Raw genomic sequence first — 17,317 nt, 5'->3', positions numbered from 1 at the left:
TTAGTAGTCCAGATACTGGAGTACTTACTAGTTTAATAGAGAATAACCTCAACTGTGTCAAGGCTGACAGAATATTAGCCAGATTTTAAATGATCTCTCACACACACATATACAAGTCAGAGCAAGTGGAAAATGACTCACCATTAGATTTGAATTGTAACTGAAGGTGATACAATTCTTGAGTTTTCTGTTCTAGTGTTTGCCGTAGAAGGTTCTGGTATTCTCTCTCTTTTTGAACTAGGTGTTCCAAAAGTCTGGTTGAAAAAAAAAAAGCCATTATCTAGAGAGAGCCTAACAGCATTCAACTCAAACATCTGTTGAAAATTAGAAATTGAAAAAAATAGCACAATCCCTATGGACAGTCTAGTGAGGGAAGCAAAAGTGTTTCTCCAAAGTTTGGTGATCAAGTTCTAGCCTGCACATGGGCTAGTGCAGTTCCTAGTGCTTCCACCCCTTGAAAACAAAGACCATTACTCAGGGCGTGGGTATATTTTGTCTCAAAACGTATCGTGAACCAAAAAGGTAACCTGATCATGATCAGTAACTTAGCCAGACGGATGATCTGATCCTTTCAACCTGTCTCCCTAAGTCAGATCAAATTGCTGAAAATAGTGGTCAGGCTCTTTCCTCCTCATGGGACTAAGCCGAGGAGACAGAAGCCCTGCTCCTGATAGAACAGAGAGAGGTGCACTGCTCTGAAGGTGGGAGGAATATGACTGCCAACATTTACGGAAGCCAGGACTGCTAAATGCCTCACAGGAATTGAGTCCTTTAACCCTTACAGCACTTTGAGGAAGCAAGCACCATTTTTTTTAAGCCTACTTTTATAGCTGAGATAACCGAGGCACACAGAAGTTAAGTAATTTGCTTAGAGTCACACAGGCTGGGTTCTTCCCATCAGGGCAGTCTCCTGACTCCCAATCTTGTCTACAGTCCTCCCCCGGACAAGACAGGGCTTGGCACAGGCAAGCCTCAAACATCGGAGTCCCCCCTGCTCCGGGTACCAGCTCGTGGAGCACGCCTGCAGGAGGGGAAGGGACTGGCAGACTGGAGCCTTTACTAGCTTTTCTCTTTGCTCATGTACCTAGTATGTGGGATTCCTTTGTTTCTAACTGCTTGTTCTTTTAATTAATTTCTATGATCCATGCTGGTGAACTAGGGAATATGGAACTAAGCTTTATTTACATTACTGAAGTTGATTATTGAAGTTGCCCTCAGAAGTCACCCTGCAACAATATGTACACAGATATTGCAGAACAGGGCAGCAAGTATGAGAACAGGGGCACTCCTGGGTAATTTGGTGGCAAGATGGGATGGGGAGAGGTGGTCACTTCTGCCCTCAACGGGGACAGCAAAGAAACACTGGTGCTCAACATGCAAATCCTTCCCCCACCACCTCTGCCTGCCTTTATCCTGGACGCAACAAGTCCTCTCACGCCAGCGAGGGAAATGATTCTAGCCACTTCAACTACAGCACTCATGTGTGCTCACCCAGATCAGGGGACCCACTCGAACCAGCTCCAACTGAGTTTGTCGGAAAGGGCTCTTGGGACTGGCACTCAGCAGGACAGACCAGTTACCCCAGTCAACATCACTCTGGGCAGTAGGTGCCATCCTCCTTTGGCTCTGCCCAGCAACAGCTAAGGCATCTCCATACCACAAGGACAGGCGCGCATGTGGCAACCGCATGTTTGTCAGCCATTTGCAGCTGGGTGCTGGCTGCCATTTAATTACTAGTTTTAGTGAGAGTGGAAGATAACAGAATGACTATCAACAGTGGAGAGGAATAACCTTTGAACTCATATATAACATTTTATGAATTTGGTGATTATAAACCTTACCAGAAACACATTTTAAAGAAATGCTAAGTATTACTATCAACTTTCACATTTGTCATATTTTAAAAACTTCAAGATTTTTGCCACCATTACTGGTTAATTAAGACTCCAGGTCTTTCTAAAAAGAAATGATTAGATCTGCCTAAGACTAAACTTCAGAGATCCCTAGGGGTGTATACAACTTTTCATCCAAAATATGTCCACCTGGCACCTTATCTCCCCTTGTTAAATATTAATCTGCATTACCAATGATCATATGGCAACAAGGCATCATTTGGAACCAGTACCAACTAGTTTACTATAGCTGTGAGTCATATTTTTTATAAGACTATTGATAATGTGATTCCCCAGAGCAAATGGGAATCATTTTATTCATTTACCAAATATGTTTTGAGCACCTACCGTGTGCCAGGAAGTGAACAAAACAGACCAGTGCTCTTAGGGGACCCTCATGGCAGTGCCAGGGTCTCCTGGCTGGGAAGGCAGTCCACAAATGCAAGGAAGAGATTCAAAGGGGAGAGGGCAAACTTCCTGGGGGTCAGGGTTATGGGATACACACCCACCGACGAAGTGCTAACCAACCCCCAGCTCAGCTAGTTCTGTAGGGGCGGGCTGCAGACGTCCACTGCTCAGCCTGCTGGACCCACACGCCATGCCAGGGGCCCCATCTTGGCGAAGAGACGCAGAGAAAGAACTCCGAGATGCTGCTGCCTTTAGCCTGGCTGGTTTCTGTGTGGCCTCTGGCAAGGCACTATACCTCTCTGATTCCTAATATTAAAGAGAGGGAGGCATTCTTCTAGTCCCCCGGTTGAAGCTGACTGTAACCCCTTGCCCAGTTCCTTGGTGGTGAAGATGCTTTTCCGAGACCTGAGTGAGGCACTCAGCAACTAAACCGATTGCCTTGCTGGTCCAGGTCGTTGTCCCACCTCTGCTCACCTGTTGGTCTCCTGCCTCAGTTTCCCTAGCTGCAGGCTCAGATGCTGCTGGTGGAGCTGCTGGGGCTGGGCCTCCTGGACAACCACTGAAGCGGGTCTGCTCCCTCCATATGCTACCTGCACTTCACTTCCGGGCGGCTCTGCTGGGGCATAGTCCTCTTCCACCTCATCCGTGTCCTTATCCACCCCTTCGGTCTCTGAGGCAGGCTCAAAGTGGGCTCGGAGCTCTGCGAAATCATAGAAGAAAGGATCATGGTTCAACAAGGCCAGGGCTTGGTGTAGCTTATGTCCTGTGCCAGCCAACGAGGCTGTTCGGAGGCTGGCCCGGCCAATGAAACGCTCTGTCAGGGGACTGCTGACTTCATAAATGGAGAGGAGACTATTGCACTCAGCTCTCTGCAGTGAAAAGATGACCACCTCCAGTTTACAGATGAGGAAACGGGGGCTTAAAGATGTTAAGTTAGTTAGCCAAGGCCAGATTTAAAAAGGTACAACTAGGCTTCCACCCAGGCCTGTGATCTTTTACTACTGCAAGTTGCCTGCTTGGAGGAGGGAGTCATGAAGTCCTGGGGTTTAACAAGCCTCTCCCAGAAGCTGAGCCTGGGTTCTGGGCTCAAAGTACATTCAGGGGAGCAGGCAGATGACAGGGAGGGAGCAAAGTCAAGAGAGGAAGTGGCAATGTCAACGGAAGCGTTGCAAAGCCTCCCTTCATAGGAAGAAGTCACCACAGAAGAAGAATCAACTTGGGTATTAAGCTGCTCTAACATTTCAAAAATAGAGTTTACAAAAACCAAAGATTTCTACAGCTACCACATGATGATTTTGAGAGGAGACCTAATCATTAAATCATCAACCCACCGGTAGACGTTCCTGAGTGCACAAGAGCACGCACTGTAGGATCCTGGCCCTCAGGCTCAAACTTCCCTGTTTAGATCACGACTTTAAGTCTACATGCAGGCTCCTCGGTTATGCCCACGGGGGCACGTAAATACAGCTCGAGGAGAAGTTCTTAGAATCACAGGATTTTAGCCCGGGAAGGGGTCTATGACAGTGTTACTTAATTGCAGGGAAGTTTATAGCCAAGATGGAAAAGAGAAAGTAACAACTGAGTGTAGAGCATGTTTCTGATCTTTTCCACGACCTTAACCAAAAAGAAGGCACTTACCTGGCATGAGAATGGTGACTGCGGCCTGCACCGCTCGACGGATGATGTTATCCATCGCAAACATCCAGTGGGGCTTAATTAGATGGTTCCTCAAAATTTTATTTACCTACAAATCACAAAAATACAGATCTCTGGTCCATTGTACTTTTTTTTTGGGGGGGGGGATTAGCCCTGAGCTAACATCTATTGCCCAGGCTCCTCCTTTTTTTCCCCTTTTTCTCCCCAAAGCCCCAGTAGATAGTTGTATGTCATAGCTGCACATCCTCCTAGTTGCTGTATGTGGGACGCCGCCTCAGCATGGCTGGACAAGCAGTGCGTCGGTGCGCGCCCAGGATCCGAACCCCAGGCCACCAGTAGCGGAGCACGCGCACTTAACTGCTAAGACACGGGGCCAGCCCCTCCATTTTACTTTTAAGAAATATGAGTTCTTACTAATTCTAATTTGCTTCTACTCTGAGATGAAGTGTTAACCAGGATTTCTACTCGACTTAAGTTTCTTCTGGACTGAGTCTTTCTCCAAGCTGACCCTAAGTCATGCTGGGGTCTAGGGGATGGGTACAGTGATCGGATCTACCTCACTGGGCCTCTTTGTTGTTTATTCAGTGAGCGTTTATTGAGCACCTATGAGACCTCAGGCTCTGTGTTAGGGGCTTGGGACACAAAGATGAACCAGACATGGTCTTGGGCCTGGAGTGGCTCACTTCTGTTTGGGCAGACACATAAGCTTAAACCTCATGCCTACTCAGCTGGCAGATGCCACTTGTTCCCAAAGGCTACACTTCTGCTCTTTGTGGCCAAATGCAATCGGCCCATTCACCTGTACTTGCATATTCAGTGTTTAGAAAACTGCTGACACTCGGGATTGAGGTGTAAACAGGTGAGAAGAGATGGGGACTATGGGAGAAGATGGTAATCAAGCTCCATTGTCTTGGCTATGAGCCACTTCAGTGGGCTTCCTGCCTTCTGGAATGTTCTATAGGGCCAGATGGAGCACTTACAGCATCCTGAAATCCAAACAGTGCCAGGTGAATCTGATTGATGGATGAGCTGTCAAAGTCCAGATCCACCTTTAGTTTTGATATCATGGATGCCATCACCCTGGGCTCTGGGGAGCGGATGAAGTCCCTCAGGATCCCAATTATTTGCTTGATGTGGGTGACTGAGAGATGCATCTCTTCCGAACTCTGACCACCAAAAAAAAAAAAAATCACTTTGAGTGAGAGGGAAGGAAAATTCAAGAAGTATTGTGGGGAAACTGGATTAACCAGATTGTCCATTAATCCATTCGCTAATGCAATTGTGGACTCTCCGGCTGAGAAGGGGTCTCTGTTCCCAGAATTCCCTCCATCTTTCCTGTTAGAGGGTTAGGTGGGCCCCTCTCCTCCCTGGCTGGGGCACACACACAACTAAGCCCCTCTAGAAATGGTTCCGCCTTCCTGTAACCCCTTGTAAGGCCTGCCTTGAATGGGCCTTGTCATAAGGCATAGTTCATAGTGGGGCAGGAGCCTCTTCCTAAAAGGACCTTCCACCATCCAAAATAAGTTAAAACTCAAATATTTTCAGCCATAACCTTTCTCTCTAAAGTGGCTGTTTTCCCAGCTTCTGAGGCAACTCTAGTGTGTCCTACAGCTGAGAGTCAACTCAGCTCCAGGGCTCAAAAGGGGGATAACGAGAGAGCAGGGCAAATGCTGCGAGCTCCTGGGCTTTGTGCTGCCATTTGGCGTGTTTCCACCAGGAGGCAGCACCGCCACATCAATGCGTGGATTCACTGCAGTGTTCCCCAAATTGGTTTCAGGGGAGTTTTTTTTTTCTTTGTATTTTCTTTTGTTTTGTTGGAGGAGGGAAGGACGCTGGGAAATACTTATGGTGATTATTGTAATTGTGCAAATGTTCCATGGTAGCAGGAACCTCGGTCCCCATTTGGACCTGTTCTGGGACCCAGACGCGGGCAGAGGGGAGAGGATTAGCAAACGTCCTCCGCCCCCCTACTCCGCGTGTACCTGGGCCACGCACTCCTGCAGGTTGGAGGCCACCTGGTTCTGCTCCTCCCAGAGGATTCTGTACAGGATGGCGCGGCACTCGCTGTCCTTACGCAGCAAGAAGAGACCCGGGTCCCTGTCCTCTGGGGACGAGGCTGCGCTCCGGTCTTCCAAGACCGAGCTCTCATCCGGAACACTGCAGACAAACACGGACAATCCCTGTGCGTCCCAGAGAAAAGTCTCCAGGCTAGGACACCGTGGGGGAGGGGCTCAGAGGTGAATCCTCCGCAGTGCCCACCTCAGGAAGATGAAATTGCAAGAAGTGGGCAGATGGAAGAGATGCAGTATTCCTTCGAACCCCCACAGCACCAGTGTTGAGAGAGGGAGAGAAAAGGGGGACGAGAGGAAGAAGAGGAGAGGATGGGAGATGGGGAAGGGACGGAGGGGGGAGGGACAGCGAGTGAACACACTGCCCTCCTTGCTGGCACTGTTGGCCTCGCTACTGACCATGCAGAAAGGAAGCAAAAGACCTACTCGGCCATCTGGTTTTGACCCGGGAGGTATTTTGCTCCCTGGGAACACAAGCGCCCCTTGCAGGCCCAGAGTGGGTGGATGGGGCGGGCCATACCTGAGCAGGTGGCTGAGCTGGTGCTTGGGCGCCCGGGCCTTCTCGAAGAACACGTCGGACTGGGCGTCAGACTCGGGAGAGACAGGGCCATGCTCACTGCTGTTGCCCATGGGCTCCCCTAACGTGGGCAGGGCCAGGGCGGCACCCCGGGCCACCTCTGTGTGGGGGCAGACAGGAGGAGGGAGGTTTAGAGAAGGAGGATGCTGCGGAGAGGGCGGGTGGGAAGCTGAGCCTCGGCAACCCCTCCGGCCAGGTGGCGCACACAGGCGCTTGCTAAAGCCTGTGCTGCTCTAACTGGTGCTGCTCTAAGTGGTGCACACGAACACCCAGGGATTGTGGTGAAATGTAGCTTCTGCTGCAGCAAGTCTGGGATGGGCCTGAGACTCTGCATTTCTAACCAGCCAGCACGAAATGCTGAGGCAGGTAGTCCAATCTGGGAGCCAGATGCTGAGCAGCTCTGTCCTGCCTTCTGGCCCCATCCACGCCAAGGCAAAGAGAACTAACGGCTTTTCCGGGGCCACTCTTACGTCATTGCTGGGTAAGACTTACTGCCCTAGAAGGGCTCGCTTGGCTTCAGTGGCCTGCAGGACAGCCACCACAGGCTAACTCCTCTGACATGCCCTTTAATCAAGGTCAGGAACAGCACAGGGGGACAGGCCAGGCCCTGCATGTGGGGAAGACACAAAACCCCAGCCAGGGCACCTCTCGCCTCCCTCCTTGGCACAATCCCAAAGGAAAGACTTTCACAGGGCGGGGGGAGGGAGGGCATCACAGTTACCCGTGAGGCTCCTGTGCCTCTGTCAGGAAATCAAGGGACATCCATTAGTTGAGTTTTAACAACCCCTACACCTACTGCACCAATCCCTGCCACTCTTCACAAAAACAGGTGCCAGGTGGGAAGCTCAGCAGTCCGGAGAGCTGGCACTCTCTCTGAGCAACAGAGAAGCCGGGGGCCCAGGGCAGCACCCCCGCTGTCCAGGTAGGCCTCACCTGACGGCTTGAAAGCAATTCGGTTCTTCTTGCCCTTGTTCACCTGCCTTAAGAAGCCCTCTTTGAGCAGGTCAGTGGCGGTGACACGTTTTTGGGGGTCAGGCTCAAAGCAGGATAAAATGAAGGCTCTGGCTTCAGCTGATAGGGCTTCTGGAATTTCAGGGTGGATCTTAAACATCCCCACCTGCATTTGAAGGAGAGGCGACAGATGTGACGGTGAGGCCTTGGGTGAATCCAGGTGTACATGCCTTCACTACAAAGCTCCTACACCTGCCATCCTGAGGGGCTGGTGATGGATTGTAAGAGCAGCCTTGATGACTCACACCTGTGTCCATGCCCCCACCCACCCACCGCCGCTGGCCTCTTGGGACCTTGCTTTTCCCAATAGGTTGTGGGGGAAGTGCTTCAGAGCATAGGCCTTAAGGTGCCTTTGGCTTCTGCTCTAGTCCTCTTGGGAGCCCTGAGACCACCATGCAGGGAGGTTGCCAAGGATGAAGAGCCACATGGGAGAAGCCCTCCATGAGCATCCTGCCCCAGCCAAGACGCCACTTGGATGCAGCGACACAAGTGAGCCCCGGCAAGACCAGCAGAAGAGCCAATGGTCAGCCCACAGAACTGGGAGAAATAAAAAGTGATTATTTTAAGCCTCTAATGTTTTGGGGTGGTTTGTTATGCAGCAGAAGATAACTGAGATGGTTCTGCAGCAGGATGCTCTAACTGAGGGTGTTCAAAGGCATCTGTGACCTGTTCTCTGATACACAGGGTCCCCAAAAGATGCTACACACATCTCTCAGTCTCTGTGCAGTCACAGCCCAAATCCTCCACCTCCAGCTATAAATCTCATGCAGACCAAACCTGGAAGCTGGTACCTCACGGCCCATGCCCTCATCCCTGTGGGGTAAAACCTGCCGAGGAAGGGGGCACTGCCCTTTCCTGTGTGGGCTCATGCTACAATTTCTGCTCCAGCTCCCACTTCTGGCCAGCTCATTACAGTTCTGCTAAAGGCTCTCTGTCCCTGTGACCTTGGCCTCCGAGGACACCACCACCACCACGAGGGAGCAGTGGAACCAGATCAAAAACCCCATCAAGAAGCATGGGGCCAACACGGTCCCCCATCAAGGATTATGAGAACAAAAACTCCAAAATGTCGAACATAGGGGAGCAGGAGGTGGGGCTGAGCTGTCACATCTCACCGTGAGATGAGAATGCTTCCACAAGTCCTGCTCGTCCATCTTGCATAACCTCCTCCTGCATAACTGTTCCCATGGAGATGGCACTCTATTCTTCTTAGGAGTTGTTGTCTTCAAGTTTGCAGTCTTCTCTGTGTCTTTTCCGAGCCCACCTAATAAACCAAGGGTGGAAGCCATTCTGTCCTCCAGATCCACCCTGTTCCTAGCTCCTCAGCAACCCTGGGGGCTGGCGTGGCCTTCCTTACCCACCTAAGCAAGATCTGGGTGCTGCAGAGAGCAAACTGCAAGCCTTCGACTTCACATCCCAAAGTCCTTTGACCTGGGGTGCGCTTACCATTTCTGACACGCTGCTCCTCATGGGCAGGATGACAGCTCGAGAGTTTTGGATTGGGGGGAGGGGCAAATGAGGGGTTACTACTCGATGGGCATAAGGTTTCAGGTAAACAAGATGAATAAGTTCTAGAGATCTGCCGTACAACATCGTGCCTAAAGCCAACAAGACTGTATTATGCATTTAAAAATTTATTAAGAGGGTAGATCTCACGTTAAGTGTTCTTACCACAATAAAATAAAATTTAAAAAAATGAGTTTGGGATTTTGAGAACACTAAAAGCTGGATGGAATTCAACCCCCAAGATCTGAAATGCTCCGCACATGGCAGGTGGCACCCCTCACCTGAGGGTGGGGAGATAAGGGCACTAGGGGAGCCAGAGACAAAAATTCAGGACAAGAACTCAAAGAGGAAAGGGTGGCTTCTCCCCTGGCACTCCGGCATCCTGCAAGCACATTACTTTTAAGAGTGCTTCGCTATTACTCAAAAGGTCCCTGTATTAGTTTCCCAGGGCTGCTGTAACAAAGACCACAAACTGGGTGGCTTAAAACAAGGGAAATTTATTCTCTCACAGTTGTGGAGGCTGGAAGCCCAAAATAAAGGCAGCAGCAGGGCCATGCTCTCTCTGAAACCTGTAGGGAAGTCCTTCCTTGCCTCTTCCTAGCTTCTGGTGGTTGCCAGCAATCTTTGGTGTTGGCTTGTAGATGCATCACTCCAATTTCTGCCTTCACACAGCATTCTCCTTGTGTCTTTTCACATTGTCTTCTCTCTGTGTCCAAATTTCTCCTTTTTATAAGGACACCAGTCATACTGGATTAGGGCCCACCCTATTGATCCCATCTTAACTTGATTATCTCTGTAAAGACCCTATTTCCAAATAACGTCACATTCTGAGGTACTAGTGATCAGGACTTCAAGATATCTTTTTTTAGGGGACACAAACCCATAAGAGTCCCTTTGGGGGAAACACAGTTCGTCTTGTTTCAGACACTGCCCAGAAGTTTCTTAAAATTTTTCTGAAGGATTCTAGAGATCCCAGAAATAATTTCTACAGTCTTTGCAAAGAGAACACGGGGGACGTTATTTATTTAATAATAGCTTTCTAGTTTGCAATAAAAATTGACTTTACATGCCATCCAAAAAGCTCAATATATTTTCAAAGAATTTGTATAGCAAATTAGCTAACCAGAAACAGGAGGAAGGGAGAGGGTGAGGGGAGTCGCTCGGGCCCTGTGGATGAACTGAGCAAGTCACAGCCTTCAGACAGGTTTCCTGAGGGTGCAGGAAGCTGGCAGCTGATCAGAAAGCAGACAGCCATGGCTCTCCAGTGGGCCCCGGTGCTCTTCTCAGCCCCAGCTAGTACTGTTTCCGAGGCTGTGACTGAAGCTGCAGGGAAGACCTTCAATGGCCCTCAGGGGGCTCCATCATGGGTAGTCATCAAAGGGCGAGGGAAGGTCACTGCTGTTCTCCAGGCTCGGTGTTCAGGGTCTTGTTGGGATTGCAGGTGCCAGAAGACAACTTCTCAACTTGAGGTCTTGCCTTTGGAGCTGCCTGCCAGCTGCTGGGAGGGTGGGAAGCTCTGAGAACATTCTGCAGGGGCCCGGCTGGGGGGAGCAGCCAAGGCACCCCCAGCACTGAGAGCCCACTGAGTGGGCTGCACGCAGCTCATGGGCAGAAACCTGCACTTGTGCCTTTGAGTCCTTTCTGCCGAAGAGGCTGAGCTGGAGGGCCTGGCAAAGACGCAGGCGGCGAGGCTGCGGGGTAGACAGGCTGAGAGGCCCCAACGCCTGGCAGAGAAGCAGGAAGAAAGGCCTCTGGAATCATGTTCCATCAGGCTGCTTCGATGCACTGTGACCTCGCTGTCCATAAGCAGTGGCCACTTGGCCTTTTGCAACCCCACTCTCTTCCTTCTTAGTCTTGGGGTGAACAAAAATGCCCCATGGAAGGTCACTGCTGGTAATGGACTCAGGGCTACAGCCCCTCTTAAATTTTTCCCAGCTCACACAGAGCCAGAAGCCACAGACCTGACCTTGGGCACCCAGGGCTGTCCTGGCATCAGCTTCCCGTGAGGTCACGAGCAAGCATATTCCTTCCCAAGGGAACGTGCCCAGCAGTGAACCCCCACCCACAGTCATCAATCGCTTCTATGTGAGCCTCAACACACTGGGTGCCCTTTCCGTTATCTCTGCGAAGGTTTGTAGATTGACAAAGGAAACATTATCTGATACCCAAAGTACCACCTCTCCAAACCCAATCAGAGACCTGCCCTCCAAAGACACAGCCCCCCCGTGGCCTTTGCACCTTACCCAGGGTAAGGGCAGATAGAGATTCAAAATACAGAGGCTCAGTTCCCTCTGTTGAAAATAAGGGAACAGACGTCTCCTTTCTTAGAGCATTCACTTTAGAAAACATGTAAGTTTTCTGTCCCCTTGAGATGTATGTAAATCTTTTCAAAAGCTAAATAAGCCTCTTGCCAGGAACTCTTTCTCAAGGACCTGGGGGCCACCTCTTTGAAATGTCATCAAGGAAGAGCGCCCCCGGCCCCTATCTCCATTTCTGCGGGAGGGTACAGGCCTAAGTTCAGCGGTGCCTCGCTCCAAAACTACCTCCTGTCTTAAAGATTTGAGAAGTTTATTTGGGGGGCAGGGGGGGGCGGTAAAGCTAACTAGCTAACGCAAATGGTGGCCCCAATTACCAGGTGAACCGTGGATGAACCATTGTGACCAATGGTGCTGTCCAGTCCACGCACCTGAGGACTAGCTAGTGTTTCCCTTGAGAACATGGATGGAAAGGGTTGTACTGCTTGGCTCGATAAAAGGAGGCGAGTTCTTTCTGTCTTTGCAACCTCTTAGCAGACTGCCTATGACGGGCATCACGTTCTGATGTAATGCTTATTCAATAATAAAACTGTTTTCTTTCTCTTCCATCTTTGGATAGTGGAGAGATTTCTGGACTGGGAGAAGATTTTGTTTTTCCTTATATCTCCCCAACACCAGCAACCTAAATCAGCAAACATGTCTTACTTTAAACATTGCTGCCTGCGGTTCGCCGAGCTCATGGAATGGTGGCCTGCTGGTGGCCATCTCAATGATGGTACAGCCCAGGGACCAGATGTCAGCTGGGGCACCATACCCGCGAGGTCCTTGATCAATAATCTCAGGTGCCATGTACTGCAGAGTGCCTATTGGAAAAAAAAATAAAGATCGTGGACACCATATTGCTTAAAATCTAAGTGGACCATTAGTAAACAAACACGTGAACTTTAACGCTCTCATTAATGACAGATGGAGCCTGGTTTCATGCATAAATAGTATGGTTGCATCTTTTCTTTGACCAGAGACATGCAACATGCCTTCCTTTAATACTAGTCATGCTGAGAAAGGATTGCTCAGCCCCTTGAAGGATAAATGAGCCCAATTCAATTCAATCAGCACATATTAGCGCACACTAGATACAGGGAAACCAGAATGCAAGAAACACAGTGTCTGACCTTTAGGAGCTGCCTAGTGGAGGAGACAGACATGATGACGATGATGATGATGATGATGATGATGGTGGTGGTGGTGGCGGCGGCGACAGTAAAATGTAGAAAGGGCTATAACAGAGTTGTACACAGAGGGCTCTGAGAACATGGATGGAAAAGTGCTTGATTCTGCCTGGTTCGAGTCAGGGAAAGCTATAGCTGTGTCAATTTGGGTCTCTGAGAAGTAAATGCCAAGACAGGATTAGACATATGAGAGATTTACTAGAGAAGTGTATGAAGGAGAAAGGGGGAGGGAGCAGGATGGGCAGGGAGAGCTGTCAGACTGCAATGCAGGTCTGACACCTGGGAAAGAGGAGGAAGGCAGAATTGGGTAGGAAGAGTCTCAGATGGCAGAAAAGCTGTGAGACAGCTTTAGTCAGGCCACTGGGTAGTCCCTGGACCCAAGTTGCCCATTGGAAGAGTCCCATATTGGTTCTAGTACCTCCACCATACTCAGTCATTGGCTGGGAACAGGTGTGGTAAAGCATGACCTTGCTATGAACGTGGAGGCAGATCCAAAGGGGCGGCAGATGGGGCTGCCAGTGAACTAGACTCCTGCCTCAAAGGTCGAAGAGGTGGACAAAGGGATGGGAGGACTTCCAGGCAAGGGGAAGAGCTTGAGCAAAGGCCCATGGGTGTGAAGTACAGAGTGAGTTCAGGGAAGCACAAGTGATTTGACACAGGGCAGGGAATTAAGAATTAAAAATTAAGGAGGCAGTGGCCAGGGTGCAGCCCAAACAGCAAACTGTGTGTTCCAAAGGCTCTGACTTTGTGCTTTCTCCTGTGGGTCATGAGCCACCAGAGGCTGCCACAGGGAAGGTGGTGATCAGATATAGCACTGGGAGGAGAAGAGATGTTGAAGGATTGCTGGAGAGACGGGGCAGGGAGGGCTGTCAAGAGCTCTGGGAATGGCTGGCCCAGTGGCTTAGCGGTTAAGTGCTTGTGCTCCGCTGCTGGTGGCCCGGGTTCGGATCCCGGGCGTGCACCGACGCACCACTTCTCCGGCCATGCTGAGGCCGCGTCCCACATACAGCAACTAGAAGGATGTGCAGCTATGACATACAACCATCTACTGGGGCTTTGGGGGAAAAAATAAATAAATAAAAATTTTAAAAAAAAAAGAGCTCTGGGAGTCAAGTCTTTGGTTTTCCTTGAAACCAAGCCTGAAGAAAGCGGAAATGTGGAAGCAAGAGCAGCAGGTGCTGTGTGCTGGTGAAGAGGTTTATAATAAACAGTGAACTCAGAGATGACATTGGCCAAGGCGTGAATAGAGAACAGTGATGCCCAGACAAATTCAAGTGCTTATCTCAAGATCATGCAACCAAAGTGGGTTTCCTGAGTCTTGAGCAATGAAAACAAAGGGCTCATTGGTTAAAAAAAAAACGTTTCAAGAAGCTACCTACTACATCCTCCTCTTGAAGATCCAATGTCTTACTACCAGTTTTCCTTCCTATGAGCATTTGAAAGGCTTTAGGACAGCTCTGACCAATAGAATGTTCTGCAATAATGGAAATGTTCTATTCTGTGCAGTTCAATATGGTAGCCACTAGACACATACAACTGTTGAGCTCTTAAAATGTGGCTGGTGAGACTGTAGAAATGAATTTTAATTTAAAAAATTTTCAATTTTATTTAATTCTTACTAATTTAAAGTTTAATATAAATCAGGTTGGATCAGTAAACATGACAGATCAGTGGGGCAGAAATGACAGCTTTGGTCTCTGGGGCTGAAAGCCCGGCGGGAAAGTGTTCAGTTGGCTGCAGGGTTGGGCAAGATGGAGGCTCACAGCACTTGCTGCATTGTTAGGAAATCCCAGAGCTGCAGGAAGGGAACTTCCAGTGACGCAATATCCCCTCCAGGTTCCTACCGCTGCGAATAATAGAAGGAGAGGCCTTGGCAGGGAATGTACCTTCTAACTAATCTATAATTCATTAATTAAGGAAAGATGACATGGTGCTGTTTATTAAGCTATTATCCCTCAGCGCTGCTATGACACGGTCTGGGACTCTGCAGACCACATTTCTGCTTTGCTTGCTGCTCCCCGTTAGGCTCTGCCACTAGGCAGCGCTAGAGAGAGCAAGTGAGCAAGCCTGGAAGGAAAGAGGAAGGAGAGGTTACTTGTTCCTCCCAGTTTGCTTGCTGTTTCTCTGAGCAAGCTTCACTTTGGACCCTCAGTTGGTTCTAGTAGCAGTGCTCAACTCCAGTTTCTAGGTTTTTTTTTTTTTTTTTGCTGAGGAAGATTGGGCCCAGGCTAACATCCATGTCCATCTTCCTCTACTTTACATGGGACGCCACCACAGCATGGCTTGACAAGCGGTGCGTCGGTGTGCACCAGGATCCGAACCTGCGAACCCCGGGCTGCCGAAGCGGAGTGTGCACACTTAACCACTGCGCCACCAGGCCGGCCCCCAGTTTCTAGCTTTTTTGTCCCACCCTCCATATTTCCAGAATCAGCTTCATCTTGCCCCCCCAGAGTTGCCTGCTCCAGCCCAGTGGCACAGCATCCCCTCCTGAAAGGCTCAAATCCTACCCTCCCCTGTGCTGCCCCAAGCCCTAGGGATGTAGGCTGCTTTCTGATAACTCAGTCCCAGGAACCAGTTCTTCCTATTACATTTTCTCTGTAAAAATAACTGGGGTGATTTCGATTTTCCTACCTGGATCCTGACGAACACAATCACTAAAAGCTAATTCTTACAAGAACACAGGAATAAACTGTTACAAAGTTATGCAACAGTAGAAAATAGTACTGAACCAAATTGCAACGGCTTAATGACCCTGGTCGAATAACTGTCCACCTTAGTACAATTGTTCATAATTGGAGGATAAGTCTGCCTAACGCTCAATTTGGAGATTTTCTTTATATGGAACCATAGTGAATATCACCCTATCTAAAGGTAGGGACTTAGTGACATCCGTATTAGTTATTTATTGCTATGTAATAAATTACTCCAAATGTTAGCAGCTTAAAATAACAGATATGATCTCACAAGCGTCAGAATCCAGGAAGAGCTGGGCCGGGTGGATTTGGCCCAGGGTCTCTCATTAGGCTGCAGCTGAAAGCTAGACTGGGGCTGGAGGATCCACTTCTAAGCTCATGTGGGCATTGGGAAGAGGCTTCAGTTTCTCACCATGTGGGATCCTCCATAGGGCTGCTCAAGACACGGTTTCCCCCAGAGCGAGTGATCCAAAGAAAGGAGGCAAGAGGGATGCCACACTGCCCTTTCTGACCTAGTCTCCAGGTCACACACCACCACTCTGCCTTAATCTAGTCATTAGAAGCGAGTCACTAAGTCCAGCCAGCATTCAAGGGGGGGAGGATTACACCAGGCTGTGCATACCAGGAGGTGGGGATCACTGGGGGCCATCTTGGAGGCTGCTGGCCACAATGTCTGACTTTCAATTAGCACTCAATGGCTTACAAAGCGTCTCCATGTAGCGTTGTCCACCTGAATCTCACAACTCCGTAAGGGCGGGCAGAGAAGGCACTATCTACTGTTATTCCCATTTTATACACGAGGAAACTGAGGCTCAGAAAAGCTAGGGGATTTGCTCAAGCTAGAACTCAGGTCTCCTGTCTCCAAATTTGGAGCTACACACCATGACATCGCTGATCTATGTAACAAATCCAGGGAAGCACCACTGAAGAAAACGCTGCCTGAATAAGAGCAGCTGATGCAAGGATTTTCAAAGCCATAATGTGACTTGTTTCCACACGACTGGAAGGCGTAGAGCAATGACGGAAAACTGGGGGCTCCATTTTATTTACTACCGTATTCATAGGAAACCATCCACGCACAGGGAACAGCCAACAGAGAGAGATGGGATCCACGCGATTATTTCAAATAGTCAAGGGACTGTCCCAGGTGGGGTGCATGTTGTGGGTGTGCATCAGCTGTACCAAAGGCTGGCTTCTGTCGAGAAAACCAAGTGAAGACGCCATGGGGGTGCATCTGAATAATGCAGAAATCCTGGAAAGTTTGCTTGCCTTAAATCTAGCTCTCTTAAGGGTTTCATATCCTCCCTAAACTGCATTTCCTCCAAGGTATGCCCACCATACTGGTCACTCCATCAGCCAGCCAGCCACACTCTCAGGTACCTACACCAGTGCAGTGGTGCAGAGTTCAGAACAAGGTGATCAGGAGACCCACAGGCATTGCCTCAGCCTCCTTGGGACATGAAATCCACTGGAGGCTCCTGGACAATTGCCCAAGCAGGATTTTCCAATTACCAGCAAAGAAAACCCACAGCAGAGGACAGTAATTTAGAAGTTTTGACTGAGGTGCCAAGATATGATCCAGATACCAAGGCAAGGGGTGAGAGCGGGACCACAGGTGCACAGTTCTAAGGGGGTCTCAGACAACTGGTTACACAACTCACAGAGGCTTCCCGCCCAGATCAAGGGGTTAAAAAGGTTCAGAGAGTAGAGACTGGGGGTGGGCTTGAAAACAACTTCTCTAGAGAGAGCTGTGCTGAGGGGTCTACCCTCCCTCAGGACAATCATACTTGAAAGAAGGCTGCATGTGTTAGCACCTTCCATGGGCCCCCCAAGATAGTGTTAGAGCCCAAAGTTTCACAATTTAATATTGATGAAGTTGAGAAAAGAGAAGTAAGGTGCAGCCTTCTATGGCTCCAGGGGCCACCCCAGTTGCCCAGACCAAGGGATGGGCCTGGTGGGAGGGGGCACCACTTCCTCCTAACCCAAAGCCTTTGAGGGCTTGTCATTGGGCCCACTCAGAG

At 49.6% G+C, this 17,317-nt stretch overlaps 1 protein-coding gene across 3 annotated transcripts in view; it reads right to left on the bottom strand.

Annotated features, from left to right (window-relative positions):
• The window catches only part of MAP3K15 (mitogen-activated protein kinase kinase kinase 15), a 135,545-nt gene that overhangs the window by 5,219 nt on the left and 113,009 nt on the right, over positions 1 to 17,317 (bottom strand). For all 3 annotated transcript variants that reach the window (XM_014791143.2, XM_087427620.1, XM_087427619.1), the window contains 8 exons: positions 12,080 to 12,237; positions 7,536 to 7,719; positions 6,546 to 6,702; positions 5,939 to 6,113; positions 4,937 to 5,122; positions 3,939 to 4,044; positions 2,775 to 3,000; positions 142 to 254 (listed from right to left, as the gene is read on the bottom strand). In XM_014791143.2, the coding sequence (XP_014646629.2) occupies positions 142 to 254; positions 2,775 to 3,000; positions 3,939 to 4,044; positions 4,937 to 5,122; positions 5,939 to 6,113; positions 6,546 to 6,702; positions 7,536 to 7,719; positions 12,080 to 12,237 (1,305 nt within the window). The remainder of the gene's footprint in view (positions 1 to 141; positions 255 to 2,774; positions 3,001 to 3,938; positions 4,045 to 4,936; positions 5,123 to 5,938; positions 6,114 to 6,545; positions 6,703 to 7,535; positions 7,720 to 12,079; positions 12,238 to 17,317) is intronic.

This window comes from Ceratotherium simum, chromosome X (genome assembly GCF_057802395.1).
Source record: "Ceratotherium simum simum isolate JZ-2026a chromosome X, ASM5780239v1, whole genome shotgun sequence".
Taxonomy (NCBI): domain Eukaryota; kingdom Metazoa; phylum Chordata; class Mammalia; order Perissodactyla; family Rhinocerotidae; genus Ceratotherium; species Ceratotherium simum.
This window is presented reverse-complemented; position numbering and strand designations above follow the sequence as displayed.